This window comes from Helobdella robusta, assembly GCF_000326865.2.
Source record: "Helobdella robusta unplaced genomic scaffold HELROscaffold_21, whole genome shotgun sequence".
Classification (NCBI taxonomy): domain Eukaryota; kingdom Metazoa; phylum Annelida; class Clitellata; order Rhynchobdellida; family Glossiphoniidae; genus Helobdella; species Helobdella robusta.
In genome coordinates this window covers 1,879,749-1,900,263 of record NW_008704124.1, presented here as the reverse complement: position 1 = coordinate 1,900,263, position 20,515 = coordinate 1,879,749, and the positions used below count along the sequence as shown (strand labels likewise).

At 32.5% G+C, this 20,515-nt stretch overlaps 2 protein-coding genes across 2 annotated transcripts; both read left to right on the top strand.

Annotated features, from left to right (window-relative positions):
• Nucleotides 1–4,064: 4,064 nt before the first annotated feature.
• On the top strand, nucleotides 4,065–7,268 carry HELRODRAFT_171690 (hypothetical protein; the record flags this gene model as incomplete). The annotated part of the gene is made up of 5 exons (XM_009018388.1): nucleotides 4,065–4,103; nucleotides 4,435–4,545; nucleotides 4,920–5,014; nucleotides 5,146–5,345; nucleotides 5,593–7,268. 5 exons carry the CDS (start codon nucleotides 4,065–4,067, stop codon nucleotides 7,266–7,268), a joined length of 2,121 nt encoding a protein of 706 aa, XP_009016636.1.
• A 642-nt stretch (nucleotides 7,269–7,910) lies between these two features.
• HELRODRAFT_77708 (hypothetical protein) lies at nucleotides 7,911–16,539 on the top strand (the record flags this gene model as incomplete). Its single annotated transcript, XM_009018387.1, has 5 exons — nucleotides 7,911–7,994; nucleotides 15,017–15,076; nucleotides 15,437–15,514; nucleotides 15,717–15,897; nucleotides 16,247–16,539. Coding segments are annotated over 5 exons (696 nt in total), but the record flags the coding sequence as incomplete, so codon positions are not given.
• Nucleotides 16,540–20,515: the final 3,976 nt, after the last annotated feature.

Sequence of the window (20,515 nt, the reverse complement as noted above, 5' to 3'; positions counted from 1 at the left end):
GCGTCCTTTAAAAAGAACATCGCAAAAAAGCTGTCAGTAGTTGAGACATCTCAAAAGACTAAAGTTTTACGATTAAGTGGAAAAAACAAACAACTAACAAAAAAATGGTTGTATATGCGCGCAAATCTAGATTATTTCGTTAATAATATAACTGAGGAATGTTCAGGTCCTATTTTTAAGCAAATACGTTAGGGTGTCTGAGTAATTCAATTTAATATAAGGTATCCGTGAAAAGGACGCTATGCACTATTAAAGGGTTAAGCAATAGTACACTGCGATTAAGTAGTATAACAATAAAAGCTAAAAATTGCAGGCAATGGTCGAAGCAACTAGATGTGAACATCATTGATGCCTATCGCGATTGGTATCTGGAACTTAAAAAACAGTGGGTACCCTTTGGCATTGGTAGTCGCAATGAGAAAAGTAAAAACAATTACCGACATCGGCAAATATCGAGATTGATGTTTACCCATGGTCGACAATGATTTATTCTAGGTATATAGTTTTTCCATTTCTCGCTACACATATTGTTTTAACGCAGCCTGATGTCCATAAACGGGTAACGGGTTAGTACCCGTCATTTGGTGTTAATTCTATTGTATCAACGCTGCTGACGATACTTTGTAAAAAAAAAGTTAACTTGTGAATAGTTTAACGCAGCCTTTAGTTTAACACACAGATTGAGAACCAACAATTTGCCTGGTGGTCCCCAAGCAAAGTGTGAACTGCAAGTTTTTTTTAAATAAAAAAATGAAAAAGATGAACTCCGATTGAATCTTTTGAGCATTTCGCCTCGTTTGCTCAACTGTGCAAGCTCAAGGCTCACACTAAAATTAAATGTAGCATTATTTCTAATGTTAAAAAACCACCTGTTTATTATTATCAATTACTGTTAGCAAGTGACATTTGTTCATTGTAAAAGATGCAATTACAATTTGTTTCATATTTGACATAAAAATTGATGATACGCCGTGAGATACGCTGTATGCCAACATAAATGTAAAACGAACATTATACTTTTTAATTTGAAGTTAAAACATCTATTAAAATATATAATAAATAATTTTAAATAACAATTTCAATACACCTATAGTCAAGTGTGGTAACTTTAGTTCTCTAAGTCTAATAGTTATACAAGAACTATGTTATACTAACTATAAGTAGCTGTTACGCCATCATATGATGAAATAATAATTATATATATATATATATATATATATATATATATTTACAATGTAGCATGAATGTACTAGGTGCAATTCGGAATCGAAATATGGCCTTATTTGCAGCATGAATTCGAAAAATAAGTTTATTTTGAATTTTAATAAACTAAACGTTCACCAAAAAACTTTAGTGAGAAAAATCGAAAAAACGAACTACAAACATATTAACGCCAAACATTCGGTAGAATTTATAGAATATTGTAAAAATTATGGTCTATTACCAACATATATATATATATGTATATATATATATATATATGTGTATATATATATATATATATATATATATATATATATATATATTTCAAGTGCGTTAGTAGCAAAATTTTCAGTTGTGGTCCGTGGCTGAGACACATTTTTAAATGGTCCTTGAATCTATAAAGGTTAAGAAGAGCTGGTTTAACGAGCCGAAGCTATATCAAATTAATTGCATAAACAATTGCGTTATTTGTCGCTTTATCTAATAGGGTAACAGCAGCTACATTATACAGTGATGTTGATATTCCAGAGCTCAGTTTCAAAACTTTTTGTGTAATAACTATTATATTTAATTGTTTTACTGTTTTTGTTAACACTAAAAATCCTGCTCGCAAATAAAAAAATATTTTTTAATTAGAATCCATATTTTAAAAAGAAATAATTTTTGAATGTCAATAAAAAGTAGAATAAATGGATAAAACATCTAAATAATGATTTTAAAACAAAAAACGCTGTAAATGCTACAAATGACACGTTTTCAGATGAATATGAACACACAACACATTTTGTAACTTATCCAGGGCATAACCACTGCCATAAAGAAACAACGATGTTTTTTTGAAACCATAACAATACAAAAGCATTGATTAGTTGCTATGTAGCATGAATGTACTAGGTGCAATACATTAAGTTAATTGCAATTGCAACGTGCCCATTATATAACGCTGAGCGTAAATTACGTAGAACGTAAATACCTATTCAAATAATACCTTTACTTTTGCGCATTGGAAAAATGAATTTTTAATTTCCACTGCCATGGCGTCCAGCTATTTTTTTACATTTACATTTATTTCAACTTTAACAAAAATCAACTAAAGAGGTCACTGATCCACTTACAACCCATTTTCCCCGTGTCGCAATATTTAGCGGTCAGAACGTTAAAAAAACGAGCGCAATCGTACACGAAATTGCGCATATAAAAAAGAGGCCAAGGAGCTGGCTTCAAAGCGTACGGCTCTCATTCATAAATATTCATTAGGTATCATTTGAAAAGTACAACGCAGTTAAATTAATTTTAAATCTTTTTGAATTTTTTCAACGATTTGACAGACTAATTGGCGTATTTCGTCAAATTAGCATTTGTAGTACAACGCGATAAAAATCTTAGTGACCTCAATTTGATCAAAACCTGTTCAGAAGTAAACAAAGAGGTGTGGCTTCCAGGCGCTCTGCTCACGAAACATCGCCTCCCACACGTTCATTCACTTACGAAATCTAAACAAAACTGCAAGCCCAGAGAAATGATGTTAGAAACCGAGTAACTGTTCAAACTGAAGAATTTGTTAACAATTTACGTAGTCATGTTATTGAAAGACAAGAAATGATAACAGAATATAAACTCCAATCTGATAAAAGCAGATTTTACTACGAAGTGAGTAATTTATTTCGTTTCAGTTCTTAATTGCGTTGTTCAACAAGCACATGGACTTTCTAGCAATTTCATGACTCGAGTTGAACATAATGTAATAAATCTGTGTCAGCTCGAGCCCCGACAAGTCATTGCGATTGCCATTTAAATTGATTCGTCATAGGTTTATTTATTTGCTAAGAAGTGCACTTTCTTATTGAAAATACACAGCGCCCAGTCACGAACGATCATAAACTGCGCAGTACAGAGGCAACATCATAATAATAGAATAGAATAGAATCGGTCAGCTGATTCTTTTTTAACGTCGTTTTATTTCAGCCTTTCAACGTCTGATTGTTCGATTTAAGTTTCTCAGAACAGATTTTCGATAGTTCATTGGTAATATTGACAAATGTTTGCTTAGGAAAACATTTTAAATACTGAATTTGCATTTAAAATTTTAGAACGAATTAAAATTGTAATTAAAATTAATGATTTAATTAACTTTTTAATAATCAAATCTCAAATGAAATTTTAAAAAATATAAGATATTTGTTGAGTTATCCAAGATGTAACTTTTAAGCATTAGAATTTATAAGAGGCTTCTGTTTATAATTTATATTACTGATAATATATTACATTACACGTATAATAAAATTTGTAAAACTTAAAAGTTAAATTAAAATTCTTGGGAAAATGCCAAACAATGACCAAGGTTACTAGCTTGACCTAATTTTTTTTATATTTTTGGTCTATTTATTTATTTAATAGAAATATTAAAATACTATACTTATTATTAATTACCCATTTTATTTGATGATTAATAAGGAAGTTTTTTTTTAAATTAATCAACCTTAGGATTGTTTTTTATTTTGTTGAACTTTTACAGAATTTCAAGTTCAATCCTCTGGTTCCTCCATTTTTTCCATCACAGCAACAAGAAACCAAAATCAGCAAGAACTGTTATTATGAAAGACCTCTTTATGCCACTGTAATAAGTTTTGATGATCAAAAGATTCAAATTAGAAATGTTTACAAATTGATTTACTACATTAGTTGAGCCAAGAATATTTAACACCACATTAGATTAGAATGACTAGGATGTCTTTGGATAAAGTTAAAATTTATTGTTTACAGGGTTTTTGTTTTCCAAGTTATTATTGTTTAGTATTCTAGGCAACTTATTAGATGGAAGTTACAAGTGATTAGTTTTGTAATAAGATTTGTTAAGCAAAATGGGCAAAATCAATTGTCTCTTTGAGTTGAAACAGAATGTTTGTTGGTATTGATTAAGTTTAAACTGCATCTTCATTCTGACAAGTAAGGAACATATTTAGGGTTGGACCATATTTTCAATAAATGACAAAATCTGGTAATTAATCAATTTTATTTAGTTTGTTTGTATTCATAATGGTGAATAGAGGAATGACAAATTTTATAATTGTATACAATAATGGGAATATTTTTTAAAGTACAGTTAAATAAAATTGTGATTATTCATAGTTTTAAGGTTTTGGCTTGGACTTGGTGGTGTGTGTTCAGTGATAATAATAATAATAATAATAGTTAATAATAATAATAACAATTTTTAATAACCAATGACAGAGCTCAATTGATGACATATTCCACTCTTTCAACAGCGAAGTTGACAAATGTTCTGATGACTGTTGTCTCGACTCTTCATCTCTCTTATTGAAACGTCTTTGGAAAGAACAAGTAAGTTTTTAGTTGAAATTTTAAATGATCTCCATGTTATGAATCATTATTTGGGGGGCAGGCAAATGAGAAATTTTTGTTGAAAGGAATTTCACTCACTTGGTAGAATTGTAAGTAATAAAAAATAAAAATAGAATTTAAAATACTCAAAACTAGTCACAAATTTGTAAATGAAGATTTAAACTCCAAATTTATTTTTTCAAATTAGTCTTCCATTTTTATTTTTTAACTCAAAATGAGAATTTGACATAGAATATATTTAGGGAGAGTTAAATGCAATGTAACATTATAAAGAGCCTACATACAAGCAACTTTAATTCATTGCAGAGAGTGATTTCTATGATTTTATTAATCTGATATGTTTATTTTGGCAGGATGGACCTCAAATAGGTCAGACAAATAACCTGATTGACAACATTCACAAGCATCAACACTTTTCATGCAGTTCTGATGTCTTCTCTATTGAAAAGTTTGTCTGCTTGTTTAACATAGATTCCCTTTATTTATTTTTGTGTTACTGCAAATAACTGAAAAGCAAAGATTATTTTTTCGGATTTGCTGCTGGTATTGAGTTTTTTTAACTTTATTGTTGAAATGCAGTTCATCGTTTCCAAGTTCTTCCTCTGTCATGGACAATCCCTGGATCTTGCCTGCTTCTAATTTTTGTACAGATGGAAGCCTCTCTCCAGGAGCCAAATCAGATCACAATTCAACATCATATGGGAGCTTACAGCATAATTCTTGTCTCTCAGATTTGTTGCAGATGTCGTCAAAGTATGAAGCTGTCAAGTTTGATGAAGGTTTGTTCTTTTTAACAGAATTTTGTCCATAAATGTATTGTTTAAATCTTTATGAAGCTGAAGTTCATTGAGGTTTAAGGGTTAGGAATTGTCTTTAACATTATGGTACTAGTTGAATTTGGGATGTTTTTGTTAAAAATTGGTTTTTCAAGCATGCCAAGTTATGTTTAAAATTATTATGAAAGAAATAGTTTGATGCCTAAGGTAGTTAAACTGTCCAAAATATTTTGTTGCAATTGTTTAACAGGAGAGGAGTGGGAGTTAAATGATCAACAAACATCTTTTGATTTCAACAAAATCAAACCGAATAACTCAAATGCAAAATCTTCTTCGAAATATCGTTTACTGTCAAAAAGCAGTTGCCGTGAAGACCTGACAAGTCACGACGCTGGCTACTACAGCCCCTTTAGCACTGGTGTTAACTTGTACGCATTCAATTCAGAGGAGGAGGACGACGTGAGGAAAAATTTGAACTACAAGCCATTCCTTTCTCCTACCGACAGTCAGCTGTCGTGGGAACAGCAAAATAATTTCAATTCTAATAATAACAACAACTTGAGAAACAAAAACAATGGAACTGATGGAAGAATGGCCAAAACTAAAATTAATATCATGAACAGTTTAAAAGGGTTTGATGATGACAACATCAGTGAAATTGGGGGCAATATTGGCGGTAATGTTAGAAACAGTAACGTTTTTACATTTGAACATAATTCATCAGGATATGAATACACTAGCCACAATGAGGAGGATGATAAAGATGTAAAGATGGCGAGTGATAAGAGGGTCAATGAAGACTTTAATAATGAAGATATATTCTGCAAGAACTTTATCGAGCACATGCTAGATAATTTTGATGATTTGAATGAAGACGACATGAGCAATGACACCATTGATCCTTGGATGAATAAATATGATAACCACCTCTTCCAGCCAGTCAGCGGCGTTCTTTCCTCACAGCAAGCCAGCTTTAAAAACAATCACTCCAATCCACTGCCCATCTCGAAACTTAAAATAAGTAACTCAGATGCCAGTGCCAATAAATTCAATCTTGCTGATTTTAACAGTATGGATCAAAGGCTGAAGCATATTATGGATGCTTATTTAGCTGAAAGTATGCGAATGCAAGGTAATTATATGTCTAAGGAGGGCGTGCCAAACAGTGACACCATATTTGGCGACGGAATGAACAACATTAAAAATAGCAAAATGAATGTCAGCCATGGTTTGATGAATCATTCCCAACTTTTAACTGACTTCAACATGTGGCCGCCAAGTTTGAAACAGCAGTACCTAGAAAACGTCATCCAAGAATATGAAAAGGTCAAACAATTTTCACCTACCGTTGATGGCAACTTCAATAAAATTAATTTGCAAAACAACGTGAGCCCAGGCACAACCAACAACATTTTTCCTAGCAACCTCTTTCCCGGCCAAGCGAGCAACATATATGACAATGTATATAACCGTGGCACTACGACCAACAGTAATGCACAGAACAGCATTTACCAAAACAAACAGAGCAACAACAAAAATGTAATGTTTGGTAATTTACCGCCGCCCATGAACCATAACCTGCTTCTTAGCAAAATGAGACATGCTTCGCCAAGTTATATCAGCAATGCTAGTGCCAAGATGTTGAACAACACTGCTTTTCCTCATTACAACTCTTACAAGTGGCAATGCAAGCCTAACAGTCAAATGCAACAACAACAACCACAACAGCAGCAACTACACCATTCTTTATTTACTAATCAACCAAATAACATCAGCTACAATGCCAACAATTCTGCAAATTTGTTCATGAAAACTTCAAACTACATGATGGGTTCTCCAGTAAACAACAACTTTATCCTTAACCCAGGATTCTGTAGCATGCCTCAGAACAATCTCAGACCCATCAAGTATGCTGTGCGTGTATGATATCTTGTTGTCAGGTGTTGTAGTTGTGTTATATTATTATGATACGATATTGTATAACATGCTGTTGCTGTATTGTCTTCTTTGTTTTGTGATTCTTGTTTCTAAGTTATTGTTATAAAGATGATAAACAACGGTTGAATAAATAATTAGAATGGGTTCAGGTCGACATAATCTTATTTAACTCTGGCATGAAATTAATTTTTAATTGTTCATTCTGCTACCAAAACTTCACATTATGCACACTGTTTATACTGTAACTCTGTAAATGCTTATAAAGCTGTTGTACTGATATGAAACTGTTATGCAAATAAAATGCTGAATGGTTGGCATGAGATGATTTGGTATCTTCACTGCCCATACCCTATGTTCTTTGTCACTGTCTTCCAATCTGAGACTGTTTTTAATGATGTTGAATAATCGTAATAATTAAAAGGAAGAATGTGTAGTTGAGAATGTTAGTGATGTTGGAGTTATGGATGGTGGTAATTAAATAAGTTTATGTATAAATACATGATCTTCTCATTCCTTAGCGGTGAAACAAATAAAATAATGAAGATGATGATGTGAGGATGGTGGTTCATGAAACGATGATGATGGCGGCGAATATGATTAAATTTTGTTGATAATGAATTATTATGAAGGCGCAGTGGACCATCAAACGAACTTCATCTGAAACTCGAAGAAAGTTATGAACAATTCAAATGCATTGAAAATGAAAGGAAACGAGTATGTTATATTTTTTACATGTATACAGAACTATACATAGTAGTTTTAATAAATGAATAAATGTGTTTATGCGTAGTTTACATTGTATAATGTATATATAACATTAATTTATTCCATGTAGGGTATACTGTTCAACAAGGTTTGTCTTTCTGAGGGCCTCATTCCTAATTATATTTGTCATTCCCAAGGCCTTCATTGCACAAAGTTTTGTCAGCGGTCGGTCCAAATATGGCACATGCTCTCAATTACTATGAATTCACTCTTTTTCGTAGTTGAAAAAATTTTTTACCAAATTAATTAATGCTATCTGGGGTTTTCTTCTTTTTCGTACCTTATCCTTTTAGGACGTAGGCAACTATCTACCTCCACAAAACCCGATTTTTAACACTTTGTAATAGTTAAAATGGGGTGATATTCAACAAGTGACATAAGGACCTCACAAATGTTATTCGTTGTTGACCGCGATCTTTTCTCCCTGCAATCTTTTCAGTAGTTGCTAGATTTTCCATTCTTTCCTATTGCATGAAGTGACCAAAAAACTTTAACTGCCCCTGTCGGATTATTTGTAGTAATTTCCTTTTTTCATAACCGTACTGTTTTAATACATCCTCATTGGGGGTATGAGAGGTCCAACTAATTTTCATAATTTTTTTCAAAAACCACATCTCAGCAGCATTAATTCTTTTTTCCATTTTTTTAGAAATTTTCCAGGACTCAGAGCTGGTAATTAGCACAGGAAATATGTAACACTCATCAAGGCGTTTTATTTCTTCAGCAACTATCTCATCTGGGCCTGGCGCATTTAGAATTGTGTCTATCAACGTTTGTCTTACCGAGAACCTTATTCCTAATTATATATATATATATATATATATATATATATATATATATATATATATATATATATATATATATAATTTTTATTATTAATGAAACATTTATAAGCGCTAATTAAAATCAAAAAGTTCTCAAAAGCGCTATCTATAATCAAACAAAGTCAAAAAAGAAAAAAAAGAACAGTCAATGGCGGTAGTAACAAACAAATAATTATTCACTTAACAACAAAATCAAAGCGAAAATAAGTAAGTTTTAAGTTTCTTTTTAAAATCATCAAGTTTCAAATCTTTAGTTCTAAAAGATCTCGATAAGCTGTTCCAAACCATTGGTCCAGATACTGCAAAATCTCTTGATGCCATCTGCAGATTGACATCGGGTACAACCAGCAAAATGCCATCATCTGATCAAAGGTTCATACCACTCATCATTATAGACTTTTCTTTTATTTTATTTATCAAATAACTTGGTAACAAGCCATGCACAGTTTTATACATTAAAATACATATTTTATATTTAATTCTTTTCTTTATAGTAAGCCAATGAAGGCCCTTAAGAATTGGCGTAACATGGTTAAATTTGAGACCTCCAACAATCAATTTGGCTGCTCTATTCTGAATAGATTGAATTGCAGAAATAGACCTATCTGGCAAACCGTAAAACAGACCATTGCAATAGTCCAATCGTAAATGAACCAAACCTGTTTTCACTGAATCGATATTAAGTTTCATCAGCTGATGCCATGTACCTATTGGAACAAATTTTGACTTCTGCTGATTTAATCTAAGACCATTGTTTGACATCCAATTTTCAATGTTATTTAGGCAGGTTAGAAGTTTGTTGATTTCAGATTGCAGTAATTCTGGCTTATTACTAACTATAATCTGAATATCATCAGCATAGGCATGATATTTAAAACCGAAATTACCAATTACTTTAAAAACTTCAGCGGTATACATAATAAAAAGAATAGGCCCAATCACTGAACCTTGTGGCGCTCCTGATGTCAAAACCGTTTCATTAGATAACACATTATTGAAAACTACCTGTTGCTTCCTGTCAAACAGATATGATCTGAACCACTTGATAACAGTACCGGAAATACCATAATCATGAGCCAATTTTTCCAAGAGAATCTGATGGTCTATACAATCAAATGCCGCACTCATATCTAAAAACGTGACTAGAGCCACATGTTGTTTGTCCAAAGCAGCAAACAACTCAGAAGACACATAAAGCAGTGCAGTTTCTGTTGAATGATAGCGGCGATATCCAGATTGGTGAACTGGTAGCAGGTTGTTTACATTCAAATGATTCAAGAGCTGTTTGGCAACCACTCGTTCAAATATCTTGGAAATGAAACAGATGTTGGAAATTGGTCTATACCTAGACAAATCATTTCGATCCATATTCACTTTCTTTAAAACTGGATAAACCATAGCATGCTTACAACCATTAGGAAATGTGCCACTGCTCAAACTCAGATTTAAGATACTGGTAAGAAAAACGATGAATAAATCAGTATATTTCTTTAAAATATGGGTCGGAAAGACATTTATCATACATGTTTTTGATGGCAAACTGAGTACAATTTTTCTAACGTCAGATTCTGTTAAAAGCATAAAATCAGGAAAGAACAATTCCCATTGTACTGAGCTTGACAAATAGTCGGACAATTAGACACATTGGTAGACTGTTTAATTTTATTTACTTTATCATTAAAAAACTTTAAGAATTGAGACGAATCTAAACCAACAATTTCACTCAATGACTGACCAGTGACCTGATTACAAGGACTTTATTAATAACATTCTATAGATTTTTAAGAGATCCACTATTGTCTGCAACAATTCTTTTCCAATAACTGTTTCTTTTTTGTGAAAAAAGCCTAGATTTATTTTTCAGAGCTGCTATCCACTCATTTTTACACTTCTCTGTCTGATATTTTCTGTAATTCCTCTCTTTCTTTAGACAAAGTCTTTTGAAAGATTTACATTTACCATCATACCATGGAGCATTAAAATCATATCTGACTTCTGCAAAACGAAGTGGAGCAACTGCATCAGCCAATTTCTTGAGTTCAGAACTCATAATATCAAACTCAATATTAATATTATTGCTTTGGCAAGACCTTGATAATGGAGAAGTCTGTATATATTTAATGAGATTGCTTTCATTTAGGTATTTCCAGGATCTAACTTGTTTCTTGACTATTTTAGGATGCTTATGAGTTAATGGTATATTAACCTGAATTAAACTATGGTCTGAAAAAGTCCCACTGGGAAAAATCTTAATATCTGAAATCTGAAAATTTTGAGAACAAATAATCAGATCAAGAATACCTCCATGTTCATGAGTCGGTTCGTCGATCAAATTTTTTAATTGAAACATTTCTAATATTTCCAATAAATTTACAGTATGACGATCTTCCTGCTTCTCAAGGTAAATGTTGAAATCACCCAAAAGTATGATATTTAAACTAAAAGAAGTGATATTTTCTAGTAAACATAAACATTCTTCAAAAAATAAATTACTAACTAAAACTGATCCTGGCCTGTAGAGGGCTAATAGAACAAAATCTTTGTTGCTAATAAATAATTGAAACATTTCTAATATGTCCAATAAATTTACAGTATGACAATCTTCCTGCTTCTCAAGGTAAATGTTGAAATCACCCAAAAGTATGATATTTAAACTAAAAGAAGTGATATTTTCTAGTAAACATAAAAATTCTTCAAAAAATAAATTACTAACTGAAACTGATCCTGGCCTGTAGAGGGCTAATAGAACAAAATCTTTGTTGCTAATAAATAATTGAAACATTTCTAATATTTCCAATAAATTTACAGTATGACGATCTTCCTGCTCCTCAAGGTAAATGTTGAAATCACCCAAAAGTATGATATTTCAACTAAAAGAAGTGATATTTTCTAGTAAACATAAAAATTCTTCAAAAAATAAATTACTAACCATTGGTAAATGCTAATAAATAATTTAAGAGCAAGTGCTTCAAATGAACTAAATATTGGCAGATCTATTTTCTTAAACTTAAATTCATTACTGAAGTAAATAATTAAACCCCCATGGTGAGGATCATTTATTCTTAAAAAATCAACATAACTATATCCTGGTGGCATTGATGATTTAACAGAAATGTTATTCGAAGATCCGTGCCAAGTTTCAACTAAAACGAAAATATCTAGCCCATCATGAATCAAATCATAGATCGTATCAGTTTTAGAAATCAATGATCGAATGTTCAATAAACCTAGTGTTAAATTACGATTTATTATGTTGCAGTCTTTATCATTGTTATCATTTATTTCTAAATTCTTGACATATTTTATATTAACATTGGTTTTTTCTGTATTTTTTACAATCTTCTATCTCCCTACCTGTCCTCTCACTCACTCTGAACAAAACATTTTGATTGTTTTCTTCTCACTCCATAACTTTAGCTTTATCAACAAATGATTTGGATTCCTGCCTCTGATCCTTTGTTAAATCATAGTTCAGTCCAACATGTGAAAATTCTTTTAACGACTTGAATTTATATACATTTCTCATTATTGAGTCTCTGAGTAAAACGCAATCCAACTTTATCAAAATGGGTCTAACGACAGTTTTGCATTTCCTTCCCAGTCTCATTATTTTGATTACATTTTTTTCAGAAACATCTCCTGTTAAGTGCTTTAAAATTTTCAAAACATTGGAACGATCATCATCACTTTCAGCTAAACGAAACATCAATAAATTTGTTTCTCTTTCTTTAACGTCACTAGCTTCTTATAAAGTTTTCTGGATTGATTTGACATCACTTCTAATTACTTCAACATTCAATTTAACTTCCTTGCTGACAATGCTAGAAAATGTTTCTTTTATTTCGTTTTTAAAAATTTTAATTTCCTCGTGTAAAACAGTATCGAAACGATCAAGTTCGTCAAGTTTAGATTGGTTATGGTCAACAACCATTTTTATGCTATCAACGTCAAGTTTTATTTTTCTTTTACCATCATTCATTTCATTTAGTTGAGCAACAAATTCATTTTTAGACGCATCCATTGACTTAGCCAAAGAACTAACATCTTGAGACAAATCAACACAACGTTGAAAACCATTTTAAACCTTTAACACTTCTCAAAATTTCAAGAATATCATCGTTAGTTTCACATTTATTGTGAACAAAAGTCTTGCAACAAGTGCATGAAAAATCTTTACTTGGAACTTTTATTGTACACTTCGTACAACAGTAGCGACTACCGGACGACATTGTTGAATTTATTATTATAATTAATTACGCTTACTAGCAGGGAAATTCCTATTATATATATATATATATATATATATATATATATATATATATATATATATATATGCATGTTGTTGTTGTTGCCCCATTCCAATCGAGGCCGGAGCCAAACCGCCACTGCAATTGGGTTTCTCCAGAGATCTATTGGTTGTAGTTTTGTGGTGTTTTGTGAACAGCTAAACAGATGCGGTACATCATCTGTATGACTGTTGCAGAAAGGACTGGTGTTGAGGTGCCCACTGTCGATTCTGTTTTTGTAGCTGTTTAGAAGAATACTATGGCCAGAACGAAGTTGGGCTAGGGTCTGTCTGATTGCCCTGGGAAGTGATTTTTCTGTAGGATCTATTTTTGGTGTAGGTGGAGGCCATCCGTCAAGCAACAACAACGGCGACTGATACGTCTCTGTGGCGGCTTTGATTGTATTATTGTGTAGTGTTCTTAGAGCGGACTTCAGAGAATCGCTATTTAGGGTTGTTGGTAGAACCGCATGAGTTGTTGAAGCCCATTTGGAGAGGAGGGTGGTCTTTATGTTGCGGTGAGGGTGTTGTTGCGTGATGATAGGATGGCACGGGTGGCTAGGGTCATGGCATAGGAGTAGGAATTGTGATGCTATTAGCTCCGAATGCTGCCTTACCGTTAACATCTGACATTCTGAATGAAGGTGCCGTTCTGAGGCGATCACATGGCAACCTGTAATCAGACGTAGGGCGGCATTCTGGGAGCGTTGAAGACGTGAGAAGCTTGGGTCTGATGTCAGTGGTGCCCAGGCAGGACAGGCATACTCGATTGTTGAACGACCGATGGTTTTGTAGGTCTGCAAAAGAGTTTCCTTGTCCTGGCCATAGGTTGTACCACTTAGTGCCTTTAAAATATTATTTCTTATTGAGGCCTTGGATGCTGTTTCTTCATGGTGTTGTGAGAAGGACAGCATCGTGTCTAACGTGAGGCCTAATATTTTTGGATTATGTTCGAGTGGAGTAAATTGTTATTTATTTTTATTGCTGGATGATAGTGATACTGTGAAGTGTGAGTGGTGAAGAGGGTGACTGTGGACTTGGAGGTGAAAATCTCCAAGTTTCTGATATTGAAGAAGTCGTAAAGCTTCGGAAGGTAGCAATTGCGCCGAAGTGTCAAATCATCTGCATTCGGACCTGTAGTGTAGATTGAAAAATCGTCTGCATAAGAGATATGCATGTTAAATAGTTAATGTTTTTAATGGAAAAGTTGGCCAGTGCCTTCTGTTTTACTATAATTATTACTTGAAAATTTTGAAAATATGTTGATACAAATGCATGCTTGAAATCATTTATCATTGAAGTGATGTGGAAGTTGTATTTGTTTTGGGTCGATCAGACTAATTTTTTTTTTTTTTATAAAAATGACCACGTTTTGTGGGATGTTTGAAATAATTTTCTATTGGAATTGTTTAGTGGTCAATTTGGAAGGAATGTAAAAATCTCAAATTTAAACTTACACAAACTTAATCTGTGAGATATGAGATGCAAACATACTTTGCTAAGACTAGTTTTTAGGGCGATGATTTTTTAGGGCACCTGACCTGGTCTTGCCTTGCGGTGACCTGGTTTAATTGCAAGAAGGTCCCCACCTATCACCTCCAATATGTGTGACGTTGATATTTCTGAAGCATATGACCTTTAACCTTCTGCCTCTCCAAGCGAGTTTATGATACCCAGTGGAATTCTAGCGAGATGAAATAAGGGCATGCAATGAATCATGCATGTCTCTCAACAATATTATCTTATTTGCTAATTCGCCTTTGTTAAACAGTTACAAACGTTTTTGCCTGCGTTCACTGTTTTGGTATGCACCTTGTTTAGATTCGTACATTTAACAGTTCGTTCATAAATTTTTTGTGCAGACAGAAGCTGAACTGGCCAGGCAGAATCCAGGACGAAATGTTTCCAGTGACAACAACAAGGTATGTATTTGCATCTATTTGGTTGTTTGTTTTGTTTGTTTAAAATAGAAAAACAATTTTTTTTAAACTGATCTTGCTTGACTCAGATGCAATATGTACATTTTATATTTCTCTATTTTATTTCGTCCAGTTATCTTGGATATTCCATACCAAATGTTTTCCAATGTTCATTTGATAGCGTTTCTAATGCCATAAATCATAAGTCTTTAAAAACATTCATTTTTGAAATTTCTGATTGCAACTTTCCAGATTTCAATATTTCACTTATAGAACATAACTTAAAATTAGTTTTAAAATCATCTGCATTCTAATGTTCATCGATGTATGATGATGGTTGAAATTGTTAAAAAACATTTGAAGGTCATTCCGGTGCAATTGTCTCAGAACCCGTCAAGGGTGGACCGATTGGTGGTCGAAACATTGAAGGAACACGCCAGGGTTCGTTCTCTCACTTATTTACTTCTGCCTCACTCTGCTAATTTAATTGTTAAATTTTTTTTCTCATTTACTCTTGCTGTAAGTTGATGATGGTTGATTTTGGTTTAAAAATTGATTGGATTGGGTTTATTTGTTTCAATTGGTTTTTTTCCATTTGATTGTCGCTGATTGAGTTTATTTGGCTGGTTGGATCTCATTCCAGGTTGAAACTTTGATGCTGAAGATGGAACAATTACGTGAAATGAACATTCCTGATGGCATCTACCGGAGTATGAATGGCTGGCTGGAAGCGGTGTACAACGTTCAGTCCTGCAGGAAGGATGAGATCATCAACGCCATCAACAGACATCAGCTTAATAATCCACAGCAGCAGAAAGAAAAGGGTTACCGTTATATTTTTTTTTCATTTCAAATGCTTTTGGAATGTTGTAGGTTTGACGCTGGATCAGTAAGATTATCTGTGTGTTTGGTGTTACGGGTTTTTTGTTGAAGTTGCATGTCGTCCTCTAGCATGTTGAATGTACGTGATTTAATGACGGCTGTGATTTGGTGATGAAGTTTGACATTGACTATGAAAATAATCTTTAAAGAAAAATTTGATTTTTATTAATATCATGATTTGAAGGTAGAAATTTGGTACATGCATTTTAATGTCTCTTCGAGTTTAATAATTAACGAACAAATTACCGTCACAAAATAAAATACACCAATCCGAGTGTTTAATCATTGCAGACGTTCTTGCACTCGCTTCTGCGCTGGACAAGTTGGCGCACAAGATTCGAAGTGCTCGGACAGGGTTGTGGTGTTCCCTGCAACTTGCCAGCAACGACCTCCCACCGGTTTGCTTCCATGCTGCTCAGCACATGGCCAGCACCCATGTCGCCCCACTGAGAACCAGCAAGTGCAAGCCGGGTCACCATGAGGAAACGAACTTCTCCAGAGGAGGGAGGGCTGCTGCTACTGAGGCTGATGAGGATGCTGGTGAGGCCGATGAGTCTGATGATTCCGATTATTTTGAGGATTGACTAGCTACATGTTGCTCGTCCGTTGCGCGATACATTCAGTGGACGTCTTAGATGTTATTATACACTGTAGTAAATTTTATCACTTTATATATTATATTATATATTATATTGTATGATTGAGTAGTATATTGTATACGATAAGTTATATATATTCTTTTCCATTTGTAGCTAGGTTAACGTTACCAATATTAACCTGTTGAAATTCTTCCAGTATGGTAGCATTCTGATTTTCCGTTTCTTTTGACTTGATGTCATACTTGTAATCGTGCGAACCTATGTTTATCGCGTACGTACATATGTTGTGTGTATGTTTCTATATTAGTTTGTTGTAATTTAGTTTGTGCTTGTTCACGTGAATGTTCTGAAGATCTCAAAGTGAAAACGAACTGTAGCAGGATGTTGTAGTGCATTAGTTCGTGCTGCAGTGCAAAGAAATACAAATTTTTGTTTTCTCATGTTTTTCCATTTAACAATGTCGTTGTTCTTCATTTTCTTTTAAACGTGTGTTGAATTAGATTTATAACTTAGTCATCTTTACTCGCTTACGGCGTGTGCTGTTCGGAGTTTGTGCTTCTCAATTGCCATCCCATCCCACTACGTACATATGCATATAATTTTAGAGGCATTCATTGAGAGTTAGGCGCCAGCACAGAGTGATCATCTGAAGTTTGTTTAAGATGGTCCATCGCCTGTGAAGCGGATATGCTTTCATCATCGAGTGGACTAATATTAAGTGATTAGCCAAATTCTCGTATGTTTAATATATGTATGTATATATATTTATATATACATACATATATACATATTTAATTAATTAATATTATATAAATTATATTAAAATGTATATATATATATATATATTTTACAATATTCTATAAATTCTACCGAATGTTTGGCAAATGTAACGCCAAACATTCGGTAGAATTTATAGAATATTGTAAAAATTATGGTCTATTACCAACACACATATATATATATATATATATATAAATATTTTATTTTCATGTTGCTTATATTGAACGTGAAGGTAATATATGTAATAGAAGTGGCCACGGTTCGTCTGTGGACCTTCCCCTGTATTTTGCATATCTCCAAGAACCTGTACATGTACACAGTACGTAGCATGTACATAACTAAGAGAAACAAGCTGGACGGCAATTAACTTGAGAGATTTAGGCTTAAACAACAGCTGTAAACTATTTTCTATTTGTTGTAGCAGATGAGATGACGTTTGTTAGGATTAGTGCGACAATTTTAGGAGTTAATATTGCGTGTGTTTATAAATATATATATATATGTGTATATATATTTTATATATATATATATATATATATATATGTATATGTGTGTATAAATTTATTTATATCTTTGCTTACGAGTTTGGTATAGTACAGACATATGTTTATTATGTGTATATAACACATTTATGTGTTTATGTTTGTACATAGCTGTCACTGATGCACTAGTTTGCTAGTTTATGTCTGGACAAGGTTTACCATTAAACGGTATATTTCTATATGTGTGTGTGTGTGTGTATATATATATATATATATATATATATATATATATATATATATATATATAATTTATTTATTTGTTTGTATATGCATATGTAGTATGTAGTGACGATACCAACAGTTAGTTTGTTCATGATGTGTAGTGAATTTATTTTTATATACGTCAAACTTGTATCTTCTACTTGAATAAAATGTGTTTGCATATTCTTTTAATAACTTTTTAATCGAATAATTTACATTCAACGACTGTTGTTAGTGTGTTTGTGTATGTGTGTGTGTTTTTGTTTGTTTGCACTCTCATCTTATCTATGTTAATTAAAAAGTGTATTATATGCCTTGTGAAGCTTATTCTGTGTGGTAGGTAGAAATGTTTTCACTTTTTTGTTAAATATTTTTTGTTGTTCATCAGGAAGCAGCCAGAAATTAAACAAATAACCACTTTAGTTTTATGGAAAGTAGTTGAGATTATATCCTTGAGAAAAGTAGCTTACTTATATTATTTCATAGTTCAGTACACAGATGCGTCGGCTTGTAGTTCTCCGATTCATGTTTTTTTTTAATATTTATTGTTGTGTTTGTTGAAGTGATGTTACTATTGTTGCAAATTAGTAATAATGAAAATGATGAAATGTAGATTATCTATCGTCTGAAATGATGTGCTAATTAGTTAATTAATTTGTAGATAATGTTTTTCAATCGTTTATGAACCATCATTCAGCGCGTTTGGCATCTTTGTTTGACTTTCATTGGCGTTTGATAGAAACTTTAGACTGACGTTTGTTGATATGACTGTAATGAATGCTTTGTAATGAATCCGGTAAATCTTGCGAGTTGCGTGCATGCGACATTGTATCAGTATCAGTGGAGTCTGCGTCGGTACTTGTGCATGCTTCAACCTGCAATGTACATGGTTTGCCATTTCTACGCTGTAAACGAAATTTAAACTTATTTTAAAATTGGTGATTCAAAGGTTAGGAATTGATTAACAGTGTCAGGGTATGTCGTCAACCGATGATGTCGTCAACCACAATATATCAATCACTCTACATCGCATTTTATATCAAGTATTTGCTTTCAAACTTTCCATGATTTTCGTCATTATTTCATTTCAACATTACTTTTACAACCTTCATTATTATTGTTTAACGTAATTAATGGCTTTGACTGTTTCCAATGTCTATTTTATTTGAATTATATAAACATTAAATCTGTGATAAATTCAATTCAGCTCATCGTTAATCAGACAGTCTCAAAATTTGAAATTGCGCGTTCAACGGTTTTCATTTCGTAATTCCCTTTCACTATACCTTCATTAATAGCGTACCTTAGCATTGGTTCGATTGAACTTCTCTCCTTAACGCCATCGTTTGTTCGTTCGGTCATCACGTCACCAATTTCTTAATCGTTAACTAAATTTTTTTTCGTTTTTTCTTCTCTAATTATGTAGGTCCAAATTTTATAGGTAGAATTGTATTTTCTGAATTTCATTTACATTTTTCTAATACTTATTTTTTTTTGATTGTTTTTGATGAAATTTGAAAAATACTTGAAAGCACATTCCCACGTTATGTGTCCCATCCTCACGCACGCGCACACACACATACATATAACTGATACATATTTATTGACATTTGTATTTATATATATATATATATATATATATATATATATATATATATATATATATAATTTCTATCACGTTATGTTTATTTAAATGTTTGTTTAGTTTACTGGATATTAATCAATCAGCCATGTACATTGCAACATCAATGAGAGTGAAAATGGTCAGTATGTACCGTTGTTCAGTTCCAAAACTTTTACTGTTTCATTAAGTCTGTTGGTATATTGTTTAGTAGGGCACATGAAGATTTTGTAGCTGCTAAAAGAACATTGGGTCATTTTGATCATCCTATTTGATCATTCGATCACTTTATTTGACCATCATCATGATCACATTATTTGGTTATTTAGCCCGGATTTTAGTGGGTACATATTTGAAATTACTATGGCATGCGTATTTATGTTTTTGGAAAGCATTTGTAACGTAGTTTTTGCCAGCTAATTTTAAAATTTTTTTTATCAAATTTCAAATGATTAATTATGATGCATTCCTTTAAAGCGTAAACTTAATATATATATATACATACATACAATTATTTATAAAGATCACTGCGTTTTCGGCATTATTCAACTTGTAGTTGAGTTTCTCAATTTTTCTAACGAGACTTTTATCATCTTGATAAAGTTTTTTAAGGTTAAACAAAAAACTTTTAATATTTGACATTTTTGACAAAACATTATTAATAACGTTATTACTACAGAAAAGCTCTTTTCGGCATCAACTGCCATCATCAGTGTAGTTATATAGTATTGTTCCATCTTTGTGTCAACTAATAATCTAATTCCAGAACTGATAGGCAAATACCAGCCTGGCTATATGTATGGTAATGTAAAAAACA